The 18,879-nt window shown below is 40.5% G+C and overlaps 1 protein-coding gene across 4 annotated transcripts in view; it reads right to left on the bottom strand.

The window, feature by feature from the left end:
• The window catches only part of apba2b (amyloid beta (A4) precursor protein-binding, family A, member 2b), a 99,681-nt gene that overhangs the window by 55,692 nt on the left and 25,110 nt on the right, over positions 1-18,879 (bottom strand). For 3 of the 4 annotated variants that reach the window (XM_034191425.1, XM_034191427.1, XM_034191429.1), the window contains 3 exons: positions 10,612-10,692; positions 4,047-4,086; positions 3,541-3,686 (listed from right to left, as the gene is read on the bottom strand). In XM_034191425.1, the coding sequence (XP_034047316.1) occupies positions 3,541-3,686; positions 4,047-4,086; positions 10,612-10,692 (267 nt within the window). The remainder of the gene's footprint in view (positions 1-3,540; positions 3,687-4,046; positions 4,087-10,611; positions 10,693-18,879) is intronic. The other variant, XM_034191426.1, reaches the window with a different exon arrangement.

Genomic DNA, 18,879 nt, shown 5'->3' with positions numbered 1-18,879 from the left:
TTGTAAATTTTATTAGGGGCAATCTAAATTGAATTTAAATGTTAAAAATGAATAAATAAATAAACAAATAAATCCCAAGAGAATTATTAAGGACAAATGAGAAAATAAAGCAACACGAGGAAACAGCGATGCTTGTTTATTTGTGCCAATAGTTTAAAGAGAGCTGTATACATTTTATTTATATTCTAGGCATGCGCAGTCATGTGAGATACAGATGGTTAACAAACTGAAGGAAAACACAACATAAAGTGGCTTTGTGAGGTGTTGGGCTACGGCATGATGCCAGAACAGCTTCAGTGTGCCTTGGTTTGATTTTACAAATCTCTGGATCTGTACTGGAGGAGTAGAAGACCATTCATCCCTTCATTTGGTGTTTTAATGATGCTGGTGTTGAGCAATGTTTTAAGTTCTGTTCTCACTTTCATGGATCTCAGACTCACGGTTTTAAATCTTAACCATACCTGAGAAAATCATAAGGGGGGGTTCACCAACCCTGATGCTTCAGATCACCTGTCCTGCATGTTTTCCATATGTACACCCCCTTTTTTCCATTGCAAATTTTGACATTCTTTGGTAATCCCTTGTATTTTTGAAGAGCATGTAACGTTGTGCATGCCATGATATCAAAGGAAGGATGACATCAAAGATTAGATTAGAACTTTATTAATCTCTCGGGAAGACTACCTCAGGGAAATTGAGGTTCCAGCAGCATTGTACAGCAACACACAGAGTAAGAAGCACACAGGTAATCAAAAGTACAAGTAAAAAAAAAAACAAAAAAAAATTTGCAAAATGTAAAAAATATAAATACCAGAAATACTGCTCATTACTGGCTTACTGGCTACTACTGTTCCTCTCTTTCATGTCCCCTGTCTTGCTGATACAGGGTACGGGAAGGAGAGGAAAGGAAGGTTTCCCAGGATAGGTTCAAAGGAAGGTTTCACAGAATAGCCAAGGTTGTGCTAAAGTTATACTACAGGTGTGCTGTGGTTGGTTTTGCACACATCAGATGGCACAGCCTGTTGTGTCATCCAACTGTACACTAGATCACATTCGTGGACAACCGTGATCTCCACACAGTGGTTTTGCACAGATATATAGACTGTGACCTTCCAGGATGCATATCCATAAAAGTGAGAACATGAATGCTGGTCTGAAAACTCCCATAGGCATTCAACTGGGTCTGGATTTGGCAATTGAATTTGTATACCTGGAAAAGACTGTGATTGGCTGTTCATTGTTTAATTTTGCCATTCAGTTTTCCTGTATGGAAGCATCTCTATTTCTTGTATTTTTCCTCTCATGTATTCAGGCTTTTCCTTTAATTTGTACGAGGTCTGTTAGAAAAGTATCGGACCTTTTTATTTTTTGCAAAAACCATATGGATTTGAATCACGTGTAGTTGCATCAGCCAAGCTTGAACCTTCGTGCGCATGCGTGAGTTTTTTCATGCCTGTCGGTTGCGTCATTCGCCTGTGAGCAGGCTTTGTGTGAGCAGTGGTCAACCCCTCTCCTCGGATTTTTAATGCGAATAAATGTCTGAACGATTTGGAGCTTTGCTGCATCAAATTTTTCCAGAAACTGTGAGAGACCTCCAGGTGGACACCATTCGGAAAATTCAGATGGCTTTCAGCGACAATTTTATGGGGATTACACAGATTAAGGAGTGCTCTAGCCGGTTTAAAGACCGCCCACAGCGTTTGAGAGCACGGCGCACTCCGAGCGCCGATCGACAGGCTGACACCCCGCTGAAACAACCAGATCATTTCCAACGTGAAGGCTTTGTTGATCCGGGACGTCGTCTGACTTCCACAAAAAAAGGCAGAAGGCGTGGACATCAGCACTTTTTCGGCACATTCCACTGTTACAGGAGTTTTTTTCATGGAAAGAGAAGCGGAGGGATGCGCCACCGTGCCGCTCATGGCATGGCACAAAACCACCTACGTGTTGGTCTCACAGGACGGCTTTCAGGTGGCTTTCAGACGGCTTTCGGTGGCATTTCAGTCGTGTGACTATCCGAGAAATTGTGCATGAGCTGGACATGCCCCAACATGTCCTGTAAGGCTTCATCACGGAGTTGCTTGGCGCCATGCGGCTCCACCGCGACGCGCAGAATTCCTCCGCTCCTCTTTCCATGACAAAAACTCCTGTAACAGTGGAATGTGCCGTTCATTTCTAAACTGGACGCTGTGTTGATCCGGGACATCGTCTGACTAGCAAAGAAATTGCGGAAGACATGGACATCAGCACTTTTTCAGCACACTGAGACAGACGTGCGGAGGAATTCCGCGCGTCGGGACGTTTCCGCATGGCGTAAAGCAACGCCGTGATGAAGCCTCACAGGACATGTTGGGGCATGTCCAGCTCATGCACAATTTCTCGGATAGTCACACGACTGAAAAGCCACCGAAAGCCATCTGAGCCATCTGAAAGCCGTCCTGTGAGACCAACACGGAGGTGGTTTTGTCCCGCGCCATGAGCGGCACGGTGGCGCATCCCTCCGCTCCTCTTTCCATGAAAATAACTCCTGTAACAGTGGAATGTGCTGAAAAAGTGCTGATGTCCACGCCTTCTGCCTTTTTTTGTGGAAGTCAGACGACGTCCCGGATCAACAAAGCCTTCACGTTGGAAATGATCTGGTTGTTTCAGCAGGGTTTCAGCCTGTCGATCGGCGCTCAGAGTGCGCCGTGCTCTCAGACGCTGTGGGCGGTCTTTAAACCGGCGGGAGCACTCCTTAATCTGTGTAATCCCCATAAAATCATTGCTGAAAGCCATCTGAATTTTCCGAATGGTGTCCACCTGGAGGTCTCTCACAGTTTTTGGAAAAATTTGATGCAGCAAAGCTCCAAATCGTTCAGACATTTATTCGCAATAAAAATCCGACGAGAGGGGTGGACCACTGCTCACACAAAGCCTGCTTACAGGCGAATGACGCAACCGACAGGCGTGAAAAAACTCACGCATGCGCACGAACGTTCAAGCTTGGCTGATGCAATCACACGTGATTCAAATCCATATGGTTTTTGCAAAAAATAAAAAGGTCCGATACTTTTCTAACAGACCTCGTATACTCATATACTGTACTCATATAAATGATCATTTGTACAGTATTCTCCATGTGAAGCTGGTGGATACTTCCCTTTTGCAGAGCTTGTACTACAGTTTCATAGTGTGTTGGATGTTGAAGCCTAAGCAACAAGATAATATCAGATTTTGCTGAAAACTCAGCAGAGAAAACTGCTTCATATGAAATGCTGTTTCAGAGCAGGTCAACAAACAAACAAGGAGTGATCGAACACTGTAGCCTGAGCTGAGAACAAACGGCAACAACACCTCTAAGAGTCGAGAATCAGACAAGCGGGAATACTTCAAATAGCTCCCAAAGCTCCTGATTTAGATCTGAGCTATTTTACCTCAGGAAGAGCAGCACCAGAATTGGAGAAAAAAGTGTCTATCTCTGAGCCAACAATTCATCAAAACATGCACATTTGTTTCGATGTGTGAGTTTGTGAAGTTTGATAGGTGCTTGCTTTTGAGTACCTTCACCCTGCTGACGGCCTCCTGCGCTTGCATCATGCGTATGTTCTTGGAGGGATTCCTCTCAGAAAGCAGCTGAGTGGAGCCAATGTAGTTAGCAGCAAAAATAATTCCATCAATCAGATCCTCAGGCTCACAGGGTCCTGGGACTGGCCAGGAAGGGAAGAGAGGATGGTGATTAATTGGGAGACACCAGAAAGAAGAGAGTGTGGTTAGACTGAAGGAGCCGGCTGGGTGGCAGAGAGGTTATTGTATTGAGGGTAGACAATTTGCTGTGTGGAGAAATGGAGCCAATCACTGCTGCTTGGGTGATACTGATACCATGCTGGATCAGACTGAACAGTCAGGTGACCACTGGGTACCAGTTGATGTACTGATATGGTACTGGTGTAAGTGTGGGCCAAGACTGAGACACAATGCACCAAATGTGTATAACCGGAATACTTAGAATATTTTCATTGTAAGATTTCAATTTCACCATCAAAATGTGTACAGAGGGATTATCTTACCGTCGACAAAGCTGGGGAATGACGCAGCCTTCTTTGTTGGCTAAAAAAATAGCAAGATATGATGGTGACTAAACAGGCTTACAGTGCATGTAGACTCATATAAACCATAAACATAAAATCAACCAATAACATGACAGCACAGCTAAGAAAACAAGTCAAACAGCACACAACACCATGCAGGAAACTAAATTTTTGACAGTGACTATAAATTAGTCAGTGACTATATTTGTAGGCATCGCTCAGTTAATCAGCAAAGCTGATCTCTTCATAAGCAGATTAGCTTTTCACCTAACTCTGAAAACTGTTAGCAGAACAGTTATCTTAAAAAAATATTTTCAGTAACTTTAACTCACCTAACAATTTTGAATAACAGTCAAAAATGTTTGTAAACCCTATAATTCACACATTTTTTGTTCCTAATGGATCTTATAGACTAATCCTAAAAGTCAGAACATCGTAACAATACAATACAAAAACTGTATTGTCCAAAATGTGGACATTTACCTTTGGTTTCACCATAAAATCATGTTATAAAATGCCTTACATTCTTACAACAAGCAACCATAAAAAAATATATCTAGGCGCTTGAGCACACACACGCGCATGCACACGCATTTAAAGGCAACAAGCATCACCTTGAAGACCTGGAGGAGCAGGAGGTCAAGCCAGAACAAACATTAATTAGATTTTTAAAAACGTTTTTCATTTGTGTTTTTATGTCTTAAGAGTTTTTTGTTTGTTTAATATTTTCTGTACTGTGAAAACAATGCATGTTGAATGTAAACTACGATTTAGCGTCACAAATAATTATTAATGCACATCTTGCGCATCACCTGTTCTTGGCATGCTTAATGTTATTGGTAACCTAATGTATATGCTTTAACATAATAACATTTCAGCTCTTTAAGTCTGTTTTTTTCCAGAAGTTTAGCACCAAAATATGAAGTCCAATCTATGTTCAAATCATAAACGTTAGCAGGTGGCAGTGAATTAAGCTAAATGTTTTATCAGTTTAGTGTTATCACATTTTCTGAAAGCAAATGAGCGGTTACCAAAGTCATCTTTTGGGCTAGCTGTGCCCACCACAGCCTTTTTAAAGTCATCAAGTGACATTATGGGAATCATGCCTTTCCCAAAATGAAGGAAAAGGAATCAGTGATGAACAGATTCATGTCAAATGGCTGAGAAACGAGAGAGAGATGAAATGATACAATATGGTGATAAAACAAGTTAGTTCTGCTTTTAGTGCGTTTATAATCATATCTCTGGTAGCGGCCATACATTCCACACATACAATCAGTTCCAAATATATCAGGACATTGACCATTTTTGTAAGTAATTGAGGTCTGAGCATAATATACAGAAGCATCACACAGTTAAGCTCAGAAGTTAAACAATCATCATGGATATAAATGTCAGGACAATATTACATTTTTGGTTTCTTTGAAATGTGCCACTGACTACAAAGTAGGGTTGCTGCTGTTATTTGTTGTTGTTTTGTTTTTAAGCATACAGTGGATTTTTGTAATTTGGTGGGAATTTTTGTCTTCCTAAATTCTCACACATGACCCAAACATCAAAAGTGTGTTCAGCACACAGAAGCTTGATATGCAAGAAACATTTAATATGAGTAAGTTTCTCGAAAAAAAATTAACCTATCCATTACCACCTTCTTTTTGGAACAGTTTAAAAATACAGTTATCAATCATGACATATGTTCTGATATTTTTATATACACTCAACAAAAATATAAATGCAACACTTTTGGTTTTGCTCCCATTTTGTATGAGATGAACTCAAAGATCTAAAACTTTTTCCACATACACAATATCACCATTTCCCTCAAATATTGTTCACAAACCAGTCTAAATCTGTGATAGTGAGCACTTCTCCTTTGCTGAGATAATCCATCCCACCTCACAGGTGTGCCATATCAAGATGCTGATTAGACACCATGATTACTGCACAGGTGTGCCTTAGACTGCCCACAATAAAAGGCCACTCTGAAAGGTGCAGTTTTGCTTTATTGGGGGGGGGGGGGGGGATACCAGTCAGTATCTGGTGTGACCACCATTTGCCTCATGCAGTGCAACACATCTCCTTCGCATAGAGTTGATCAGGTTGTCAATTATGGCCTGTGGAATGTTGGTCCAATGGCTGTGCGAAGTTGCTGGATATTGGCAGGAACTGGTACACGCTGTCGTATACGCCGGTCCAGAGCATCCCAAACATGCTCAATGGGTGACATGTCCGGTGAGTATGCCGGCAATGCAAGAACTGGGACATTTTCAGCGTCCAAGAATTGTGTACAGATCCTTCCAACATGGGGCCGTGCATTATCCTGCTGCAACTTGAGGTGATGTTCTTGGATGTATGGCACAACAGTGGGCCTCAGGATCTTGTCACGGTATCTCTGTGCATTCAAAATGCCATCAATAAAACGCACCTGTGTTCTTCGTCCATAACAGACGCCTGCCCATACCATAACCCCACCGCCACCATGGGCCACTCGATCCACAACATTGACATCAGAAAACCGCTCACCCACATGACGCCACACACGCTGTCTGCCATCTGCCCTGAACAGTGTGAACCGGGATTCATCCATGAAGAGAACACCTCTCCAATGTGCCAAACGCCAGCGAATGTGAACATTTGCCCACTCAAGTCGGTTACGACGACGAACTGGAGTCAGGTCGAGACCCCGATGAGGACGACGAGCATGCAGATGAACTTCCCTGAGATGGTTTCTGACAGTTTGTGCAGAAATTCTTTGGTTATGCAAACCGATTGTTTCAGCAGCTGTCCGAGTGGCTGGTCTCAGATGATCTTGGAGGTGAACATGCTGGATGTGGAGGTCCTGGGCTGATGTGGTTACACGTGGTCTGCGGTTGTGAGGCTGGTTGGATGTACTGCCAAATTCTCTGAAACGCCTTTGGAGACGGCTTATGGTAGAGAAATGAACATTCAATACACGAGCAACAGCTCTGGTTGACATTCCTGCTGTCAGCATGCCAATTGCACGCTCCCTCAAATCTTGCGACATCTGTGGCATTGTGCTGTGTGATAAAACTGCACCTTTCAGAGTGGCCTTTTATTGTGGACAGTCTAAGACACATCTGTGCACTAATCATGGTGTCTAATCAGCATCTTGATATGGCACACCTGTGAGGTGGGATGGATTATCTCAGCAAAGGAGAAGTGCTCACTATCACAGATTTAGACTGGTTTGTGAACAATATTTGAGGGAAATGGTGATATTGTGTATGTGGAAAAAGTTTTAGATCTTTGAGTTCATCTCATACAAAATGGGAGCAAAACCAAAAGTGTTGCGTTTATATTTTTGTTGAGTATATATATATATTTTTTTTTTAAATCATTTTATACATATTATTTTTACCATGTGTGGCCACAAGATGGCATGGTGTACACATGTGACAATCTGCTTCTCTAGCCTGATCTGAATGAGGTACTTACTGTCTGATCAACATTCCGGAGCAGAATGTGACATTAAAGCACCATTAATCTGGATGCCGACAGCTGTAAAATACTACTACTACTACTACTACTAATAATAATAATAATGATAATATCTGAAAGATGACATGCTGGGTGTTAGAGAACAAATGAAATTAATAAGCCATGCACTCAAACTGAGAGATGCACTCTTAAAGAGAGGAAATAACCTTTATACACTGTTGAATAAAAAAAAGAATGAATAAACATACTACTCAGCACTTCACTTGTTTGCACTTTGTGGGGCAACCAGAACTGCAATGAAGAGGTGTGTTAGGCTAAGGTAAGGCTAATGTTTTGAAAATGTATAATCAGTTCTCCCTGTGGCATATATGAAAAAAATCTGGCCCATAATACACTGTCTTGGTATCTGCCTGGCAAACATCTGATTGCTATTGTTCCATTTGTGTTTCTTGATTCTTTCATTTATCAAAAAAAAAAAAAAAAACAGTCAATAAGCTGATAAGCAGTTACCAGCACTGCTAGCTGTTAGTGAGGTCTATGCTTATCGGCTTATAGACTGTTTTTTGGATAAATGAAAAAAATAAAAAATAAATTAACACATATGTGACAACTGCAATCAGATGTTTAATGACAGCCATGTGGAACTCCTGTAATTTCAAAATATCGACGTTTACAAAGCCCTGTGAAAAAAGCAGTTGTGTTCCTGTTATCCTGCAGCAAATGGCTTTAGCCATGATCTCAAAAGAGAACAAATGAAAGAAACAAGAAACACAAATGTGACTATGGCAATCGGAGGTTTAATGATTGTCATGTCAAACTTGTGGAATTGAAGCTTACGAAGGTGTGTGAAGCAACAAACAGTGTCGACAGCAACTCACTATTCTCCGTTGCTGCTGAGGGTTACCTGAGGAGGAGTAAAATAAGCCGGATGCGGCTATGTTGGATGCTATGCATTTATAAATTTTCACTTTGTCCTGTCCGGTTTACACATAATAGATGCGTTTTCAATGCTCGCTGTATGAGCTCTGCACCAGTCACAATGCAACCGGAGGTACAGTTAGACGCAGTGGTGGGCATAGCTAACCAAAAAGTTAGCTTTGATAACCGCTAATCCGCTTCAAAATTTAGCAGATGTTACAGCTAAGTGCTAACTTTTAGGACTGACTCAATACGCAGTCGGCTAAGCCAGTTTTGAGTTTAATCACTGCAAATGTTGCTGGGTAAATTCAAAGGCAATCACAAACAAAAAGCTAGAGCTTCTGTCTTTATGCACCTGGCCCACCGCTACAAAAACAAAAACATTAGTTTTAGTTTAGCTTATTCATTTATTTAAGGTACAGCATCATTAAGCTCATCAAAGCAGAGATGAGTTGTACCAGATTATAGCTGAATAGCTAATTTCCATCTGCAGTCCCTAGGTACATCAAATAATTTAACCATAAATAACTTAAAATTCATAAATTAGAGTATATTAACACAATATTCCAAAATTCAAGTTTTAAAATTGCTCTCCCACAATAAATCACTCTCACAGGTACCATATCACAATATCACAGTCTATCAGTCAGTCACAAGCATATAAATCCATGTCCCCTAAAGTCTGTACTATTGCACATTTAAGTCTAAAAAACATGGGGTTAACATTAGACAATTTCACACACAAAAAAGAAATAAAAAACTGTATCTAAGAAAACATGAAATTAATACTAAACAGTTTCTTACAAAAAAAAAAAGAAAAAAGGCCTCATTTACTTTCAACATGCAGTGGGCAGAAGTCATGAAGCGCAAAGCACCTTTCACTCATGGTTTCATTTAAAACCAACTAATTCCGGACAGTTTATGGAAATGAACGGCAACTCTGTCATTTTTACAACGTGAAAATATGATATTGCACACATTTTTAAAGTAATGCGTGAATTTTGAAGGTTTGAGCGTTAAACAGACGTGGGTGCCAAAAGGCATTATGGGAAATTCAAATGATCTGCTGTCATTACCCCCCCCCCCACTTAAAATGCATAGAACACCAGTAGAATGCAGCTTCTTGACATTTTCCTTTGTTCAGTGGGGACAAGAAATAATTTATGGTTGAGTTCTTTGAGCCTAATACATTAATTAGTCTATTAGCTTCTGCTCGCTAATGCACTATGAATAAATAATATGCCAAATCAATTAATTTTACTTCTTGTCACATGAAGCAGTAACACTGTTTTAAAAATAAATGTGACTCACAGACTGATGCTACTTCTTATGTTTTTTATCTCTTCACAATGCAGTAAGACACAAAGCTATACTAATATATAATGCAAAATGTTCATGTCATTCACCAGATTCAGTCATGCTGTGCTGTGTTAACAGTTAAAGAGAAAGAAGCGGTGGTCAGTTACAAAGATGGAATAACATATGACAACTCCAATTGGAAATAATTTTTCTCAATTTTGTTGCAGCTGTAACAACATTAATACTTGCTGAAAAATTACATTAGTGGATTATTTAGGTCTCTGTAAATATTCAGACATCTCCAACTCTGCACCACATTCACACATTTACATCTATTAGAGCTGCAGGGTTTTCTGTGATTTGCTCAAAAGCACATGGGGATATTATTTTGAAGAGTGGAGAGTGTTACTGGTCCATTCACACATTCAGAGCTCTGTAAAATGTAGAAGAAAAAAAAACAATGAAAGAGGAAGCAATAAGTGAGAGATGGCTGCTAAGTTGTTATTTATGTAGAGACTCAAGATAAACATTCAGGTACAGTTTGTGCATATGAACCCCCCCACACACACACTCCCCAAACTGGCTCATTACAAATTCAATGACTTTCCTCTACCCAAGAACATGGGGGTATGGGCGGAGCCTGTGCAGGAAACATCCTGATTAAAAATGGCTGTCATAAAACAGTGAGCAGACACACTTCCAATTACCGGGAGGCCATTATGTCTTAAATGGAGGACATGAATTGTGCTTGTAATGACACAGTTATTCATTTACGCAGGCATACATGCATGCACGCACATTAACAACATCCTCCGTTAAAATGACAATGACCTTGAGATGCTGCAATACAAAATCCAGACCATCTTACCTCTGGTACATTATTGTTCTCAAGGGGAACGTTGAGGTCAGAGCGTTGCTGTTTTCTGGGTTGCTCTGCACCATTGCTCACCTGGCAGGTCAACAAAGAAGAACAGGTGTGAATCCAAAGAATCCAAACAGAATCATGTGACTGGATGTGTGCATGGCATCTTTTTTACAAAGATGGGTTAAGTGCTACCAAAACCCTCTGAACTCACCCCTCTGCTTGATAGGTTTAAGCTCAGTGTTGATTTTATTGGCATGTCTACAGCCTGATAAATACATCCAAGTTAATTTTGAGAAGGAACGAATTCTTTATACCATGAGTAACCAATTTCTTACAGTGGACTTCAGCTGAATATTTATTTATTATTTATCGTATCATGCCCCTGTTCTGTGGAATCTGCCTGCGTCAATAAGTCAGATTCTGTAGAGACTTTCAAGTCCAGACTTAAGACGCACTTATTTTCCCTTTCGTATGGCTAGTATACTGGCATAGTATGGTACTATGCTTTTTACTCTTTTAATTCATTTTATTAGGAAAAGGAGCAGGCCATGGCCTCAACTTTATCTAAAGTCTGGGTCTTTTAGTGAAGGTTGTGTGAAGCGCCTTGAGGCACCTTTGTTGTGATTTGGAGCTATATAAATGAAAAAAATGTAATTGATATTTATTATTTATTATTTCTCGTTACAGGCAGAGACATTTTTTACCCCGGATAGCATTCTTGCAGCTCCTCATCTCTTTATTAACAATTAAAAATAAATAAATAAATAAATAAAAATAAAAAATCCAATACTTTGTGTGGCATTAAGGTGCACAAGTAATTTTTTTTAAGTGGACCATGCTGATTTCCATCTCAGATTGAAAATTAATAGCTGCAGACATGGCATTGCTGACCTCTCAAAAACAGAGGTAAACAAACCAGTGATCAGCATTCACTGTGTTCCTCAAATCACCTGTGCAAACAAATTGAGGTTTGTGTTATCTGCTGAGATAATGTTAAATTTTAATGAACTACAAATTTATTTTCCTGCAGATAAAATTCCAGTTGACTCCAGTCAAATCTTAGTAGTTTCACTGACTACAGGAATTCTAAATTACATGTTGAATTTGAATGCGAGTAAATCAGCAACACATCCATTCAATGAGAACATTAGCAATTCAAGGCCCTTATTCACAAGATGATGCATCTGTATTATGAGACAATCTGTCAGCTTGTCAGCTAATGTGTACTACCTGTGGCTCTGACACTGTCTTTTAAGTTGTTCACGACTATATTTTCCGGAGTATAAGTCACACTTTTTTAAATTAGTTGTAGCTACGACTTATACTCTGGTGTGACATATACTGAAAAATCACACATTCCTTAATAAATAATAATAATAATAATGATTATAATGACTGGTTATATAGGACTTTCCCAGGAATCAAAACACTAAACAAAATAAACTAATAATACAAGAACAAATGCCAATAATAAAAAGTACATAACAACAGTGCACAAAAATCTTAAATTAAAGAGCTGATAAAAGTTGCAATTTGTAATTTGGTGTAGTTTATATATGGGTTTTTCCTCATAAACAGGCATTTTTTAACAGGTGTGACTTATACTTCAAAAAATACAGCAACCACAAATCAGAAAAAGTTGGGACAGTATGGAAAATTGAAAACAAAATAAAAACAAAACACCCAAACAAACAAAAAAACCATTACATTTATTTTATCCCTCTGGGGCCCAGGAGTAATTTATAGATTTTACCATACTTTTCAGCAAAAGCAGCCACTGCTACCTTCAACAAGCAGTTCTAAATTAAATTAAAATGTAAATAGTTTGTACATGAAATACTTTAAAAAGTGGTTCAGATACATTTTTGATGGTTAATGCAATATTATAAATTATTCCTCGTGTATGTTTTTTGTAAGGGCAATTGCAGTTTCTTTGTAAGGGAAGGACTGTGTAGAGGTTAACAGGTATGCAGTTCACAGTTTGCAGATAATTGCATGATTTACAGCTGATTCACGTTTTGGGGGTTAACTCTCATTTTCCCAGTTATCCCAATTTACAGCTGTGAGGCCAGTTATAATGTGTGGCTGCCCTACAGAATCAGCAGCAGTAATGATTTTGCAGTGTATGTAGAGGAAACACTGGTGAGATAGGTAGCACCATTGCGCCAAAGCTATGGAAACTGATGGGACATTTTTCAATTAAATGCAACAGTGGCACAAGGCATGTGCCCTTCCTGATCTATGCACAAAACATGAAATATCTTAGATTTCCACTGTCTTCAAGAAGCAGAAGTTGACATGAAAGTAAGAATGAGTTTATTTGTATTTTCCATACCATCCCAGCCTTTTCTGATCTGAGGCTGCAGTTTGGAGACTTACATAATCTTGTAACTTCTGAGTTGTTATTATTATGAGCTTATGCCAGACTATTGCTTATTTGAAAAGTACATAATAAGACTGTTTTAATCAACTAATTCAGGTCTGAACCAGGTAGATGGACGTGTGTGTGAATATGCGTGTGCAGCTCTCCCATGCGTGTGTGTGTGTGTGGGGGGGGGGGGTCATTGTGTAATTTACTTCAATTAAACTTTTACTGCCAATGTATGCGGGATACAAAACCGTAAGTAAGATGTTGCAACTCTGGTACTGATGCCTCCACTCTCACATTTGTTGCTTTTCTTTTGACCAATCAGCCAACCTGTATTTTCCCTTTAAAAAGGGGATTTCTTCAAGACAGAATAAGAAATTAAGCAGAAACTAGTGCCAGTAAATGCAGACCTTGAACAGGAAAATCTGACTGTTTTACATAAAATGTGGTCTGGCAATAATAGTGCATAATGGCAGTGTCAGTGTTTCACCAATAATCATATTACATATAATCTTTAAAAAAATTTATTAAAATTTTCAGCCAGTATCAGTTACATACATAGATTAAAATACATTCTAATCCAATTACATTTTTTCCACAAATCTGACTGGTTAATCATGTGAGATTTCAGACCATAAAATATCACATAAATGGTGGCAAAATATTACAACCGTTTTACGTTTAATGTATTAATTGGCGCCCTGACCGCGCATTGCTACGCAGATGTAAATAATTGTGCTGACACATGAGGGCAACAGAAACTTGGATTTGATGGATTTAACTCAATGCAGCTGACGAAATGGAGAAATCTGTTGGTCTGCTCACAGAATTTCCAGTTTGGCATGAAGACGCTGCCGCAACAGTAAGCTCTGACAAGCCGATCACACCCTTTCACAGCTATTTGCGGACTGAATTACTTACAGAAAAATAAACCGTGCAAACATTGAAATTGCATTAGAATGGGAATGATCCTATTGTGTGGGCCGCTGAAGAGGAGGTACTGCTGGCCCACCACCACCAGATGGCGCCCTGCTTGGAGTGCGGGCTCCAAGCACGACGGGCGTCAGAGCCGCTGGGAGTGACAGCTGTCACTTATCAGCACCAGCTGTCACTCATCACCATCACTATAAAGGCTGGACTGCAACTCCACCTCCTCGCCGAGAAATCAGCTACCAATCGAGGTAACCTTCTCTGCGATTTATATTGAGACTAAAAACATTGTTCTGTGTGCAGCCGTGTTCCTGCGGGCTCTGTCGGAGGCTGGATTGGCGGACAGTGAGAGGGCGACGTTCTTCGCCTCTCACTCCATCCAGGAAAGAGACCAACAGGAGCTGCACGGGTGAAATTGTTTCTGGAGGTGGAGGTTCTCCCTCCCGGAGGAACTAATTAAGGGACGATTACTGGGTGTGTCTTCACACACCCACCATTAACTGTTTCTGTTTCTGCCAGCAGTACCTGGTCTGACAGCTGGAGACGGTGGCCACCTGGGACTCGGGACTTGGCGGCTCCGGTGTTCTTCAGATCCGCTGGCGGTGGAAGCCGTGTGGGATCCAGCTCTTCTCTGGACAGACGTCTTCTATCCTCGAGCCTGCCCACACGTCACCTTGTATACGATTGACTGTACTCCTCTATTGTCATTGTCTGTATTCCATTGGGCAATTCACAACATTAAATTGTTACTTTTTGGCGCATCCATTGTCCGTTCATTAACGCCCCCTGTTGTGGGTCCGTGTCACTACACCTTCCCAACAGATCCCTTTGTGTCTGATGATTTGTGGACGTGAATGCTGGATTACGGTCACAAATAGCTGTAATGTCCTCAAATCATCAGACACAATAGGGTTATTCCCTAAGTAACACCTTCAAAATTGTGACGAAAGCAAGCCGGAGTGTTGCGCATATGTAGTCACAAATCATCACTCCTCAATGCCAAAAGATGCTCTCGTGACAGACGGCAGAGCCCATGGGTTTTATCCTCGTGATTAAAGTATCTGCCTCCTGTCCAGATCGTGAGTTTTCTCCCCAAGTGGTGGAATCACAACACAGAAGTTAAATAAGCACACGCCTTGGTGTTTAAGTCGGTTAAAAAGTTTCTCTCACACAAAAAAGAAAAGCCAGTTGTCACATTTGAGTTGCACAAATAAGAAATCATGGCAAATTTGGGTGCCCGTTTATAAAATTAATATCTTAAAAAAAAATTCTGCCCTTGATCTGATTCTCTGAGTAATTACAGTCCTGTCGTTAACCTTTTCTTTAAAACACTGACTGAAAAACAATGTTCAAACAATTTGTGGGATATTTGCTACATAATTTCATTTCAGTCAGTATTTGACTCATTACTTTGAAGAAGACACACTCTTTGAGACAGTAAATTATTTTGTGATTGGTATGGATGCAAGCGCTATGTCAGTGCTGCTTTTGCAAACGAGACATTGTTCAAAGAGAAAACCTTTGTGGCAATTCTGGGCTAGTGCTTGTATGGTTGAGATCACATTCATTGGACATATCAGTGTGCTTTTCATTATTGCATTAAAGTATGTCAAATTTTCTGTATTTAAATATGGACTTCCACAGAGTTATGTGCTTCATCCTTTGTTGTTGCCCTTGTACATTGCAGCAATTGGCCAGATCATCTACAGTTATATAACAACCTTTTATTATGCCACCTTTACATGGTTGCTGATGCCAATAATGTCTCTCAAATTGGAGGCTTGTCTAACTTCAGTAAAAAGTGGATAACATAACCTTTTGCTTCTAAATTCTGAGAGGACTGAGATGATGGTCATGGGTCCAGTGCAGCACAGATGATCAGTTGACAATTTCACTTAATACTTGTTTGATTTATCAAAATGATAAAACTAAGAATTTTGGAGTGATATTTGACCACACCTTGTTTTTATTTATACACTAGAAAGATGCCAATAATATATATGATTGTAAATATCCATCCCATTTTGTCTACTGCTAACATTGATTCATGCTTGTGTCTCAGAGTTGTTACACACTAACGGTTTCTTCCTTGGCTTGCCAAAATGCTACTGCAAGAATTTTAACCAAGCTGATGAAATGGAATCATATTGACTGACTTCATGTTCATGTGAGATCAGAATTTAGGGACTGCCAAGATACAACATACTGAATTTGCCTTCTTTGACAGCTCTTTAAAATGTGAACCATTTTTTACACTGCGTTCTCATTACATAGGTCTACTTTATATTCCTAAAATAAACAGGACCTCTGTGGATTGTAGTGCTTTCCAGTGTACTGTGCACTCCTTTTCGGGGAATAACATGTCAGTTATGACAACACCATCTGCTCTGTTGATTCATTTTAAACCAAACACACTTGTATTCTTTAACTTACAGTTACCAGCTGTGCATTACTGGCAGCTTTTGGGAAAATATTCTTTGTTAGTTGATTTAGGGTCAAGTTGTTTTGCAATTATGGCAACAGTTTTACTGGAAAGGACTTAACCCTCTGAGGGCGATGGACATAGAGGCCTGCCTGACTCGTTTTTTGCATGCGTCATTTCTGTGCGGCAGCTGTGGTTCACCGATTTTCACCTCGTTTCTGCTTAAAACTGCACTCCAGTCATCATCTACCTCAGCGATTGATATCTGAAGCTTTGGTACAACAATCATTTCCACATAAATTCTGCATTATTTCATCATAAAAGACGGAGGAAGCTATCAGAGTGCAGCAGCCAGAGGAGTTGCCGCATTCACTGCGCCTTTGTCATTTCAAAGCGTCAGTAGAGACTCACCAATTATTGCCTTGTTTCTGCTTAAAACCACCTTGTTTCTGCTTAAAACTGATTTAAGAACGATCTAAGAGGTTTTACCTTGTCATCTGATTGATAATAAACACATTATTCCCTTTGATCGCTTTGGGCGTAGAGACTCGGTCTCAGACGAGCTGCTGTGTTCCCAAATGACACATGCGCAGTGAAGGCAGGGCGGACCAATTTCTTGGGGGGGACCGTTTGGTCTGCGACAACAGAACATCACAAAGACCACTGCCTGAAACTATAATTTGCCAGCTTTAAAATGGATCCTCCCTAGTTATAGTAAGGAGGGCAACATCACTTTGAGCAGATGGAATCAGTTAATCAGTGAAATCACCTGGTAGAGTGGGTGGCTGCACCCTCTTGGCCCTTTCTGCAGTCAGTTTGAGACCTCTGCTCTACACCTGCTACATTTTCTACTAGAGAATTTTAAAGTGTTGTACATAGTAATCATGCTCCTATATTTTGCCTGTTTATATGAAAAAGCCAGTTCCAATTAATTTTTTAAGGCAAACCTTGAAACTTATTTTCTGCTGCCTGCAGTTAGTTTTACTGTTTTATCTTGATTTAACTAAATCTGTTGGTTTGTATGTTTCATTTTGACTTTGTTTCAATTTTCAGTTCTTATGGATATTAGTTGTTTTACTGTTGCGCCATGATGTTGATGTTGTCGAGCACTTTCATTTTGCTAATCCTCTATAAATCAATTATAATAACAAAACACCAAAAAGAGAAGAGTTTAAGATCTGTAACAAATTCAAACTACCAAATACATACACTCAACAAAAATATAAACGCAACACTTTTGGTTTTGCTCCCATTTTGTATGAGATGAACTCAAAGATATAAAACTTTTTCCACATACACAATATCACCATTTCCCTCAAATATTGTTCACAAACCAGTCTAAATCTGTGATAGTGAGCACTTCTCCTTTGCTGAGATAATCCATCCCACCTCACAGGTGTGCCATATCAAGATGCTGATTAGACACCATGATTACTGCACAGGTGTGCCTTAGACTGTCCACAATAAAAGTCCACTCTGAAAGGTGCAGTTTTGTTTTATTGGGGGGGATACCAGTCAGTATCTGGTGTGACCACCATTTGCCTCATGCAGTGCAACACATCTCCTTCGCATAGAGTTGATCAGGTTGTCAATTGTGGCCTGTGGAATTTTGGTCCACTCCTCTTCAATGGCTGTGCGAAGTTGCTGGATATTGGCAGGAACTGGTACACGCTGTCGTATACACCGGTCCAGAGTATCCCAAACATGCTCAATGGGTGACATGTCCGGTGAGTATGCCGGCCATGCAAGAACTGGGACATTTTCAGCTTCCAAGAATTGTGTACAGATCCTTGCAACATGGGGTCGTGCATTATCCTGCTGCAACATGAGGTGATGTTCTTGGATGTATGGCACAACAATGGGCCTCAGGATCTCGTCACGGTATCTCTGTGCATTCAAAATGCCATCAATATAATGCACCTGTGTTCTTTGTCCATAACAGACGCCTGCCCATACCATAACCCCACCGCCACGATGGGCCACTCGATCCACTCGATCCACAACACTGACATCAGAAAACCGCTCACCCACACGATGCCACACACGCTGTCTGCCATCTGCCCTGAACAGTGTGAACTGGGATTCATCCGTGAAGAGAACACCTCTCCAACGTGCCAGACGCCAGCGAATGTGAGCATTTGCCCACTCAAGTCGGTTACGACGACGAACTGGAGTCAGGTCGAGACCCCGATGAGGATGACGAGCATGCAGATGAGCTTCCCTGAGACGGTTTCTGACAGTTTGTGCAGAAATTCTTTGGTTATGCAAACCGATTGTTTCAGCAGCTGTCCGAGTGGCTGGTCTCAGACGATCTTGGAGGTGAACATGCTGGATGTGGAGGTCCTGGGCTGGTGTGGTTACACGTGGTCTGCGGTTGTGAGGCTGGTTGGATGTACTGCCAAATTCTCTGAAATGCCTTTGGAGACGGCTTATGGTAGAGAAATGAACATTCAATACACGAGCAACAGCTCTGGTTGACATTCCTGCTGTCAGCATGCCAACTGCACGCTCCCTCAAATCTTGCGACATCTGTGACATTGTGCTGTGTGAT

Source organism: Thalassophryne amazonica, chromosome 2, assembly GCF_902500255.1.
Source record: "Thalassophryne amazonica chromosome 2, fThaAma1.1, whole genome shotgun sequence".
In the NCBI taxonomy this organism is placed as follows: domain Eukaryota; kingdom Metazoa; phylum Chordata; class Actinopteri; order Batrachoidiformes; family Batrachoididae; genus Thalassophryne; species Thalassophryne amazonica.
The sequence above is the reverse complement of the archived record's forward strand: the minus strand, read 5'-3'. Positions and strand labels throughout refer to the sequence as shown.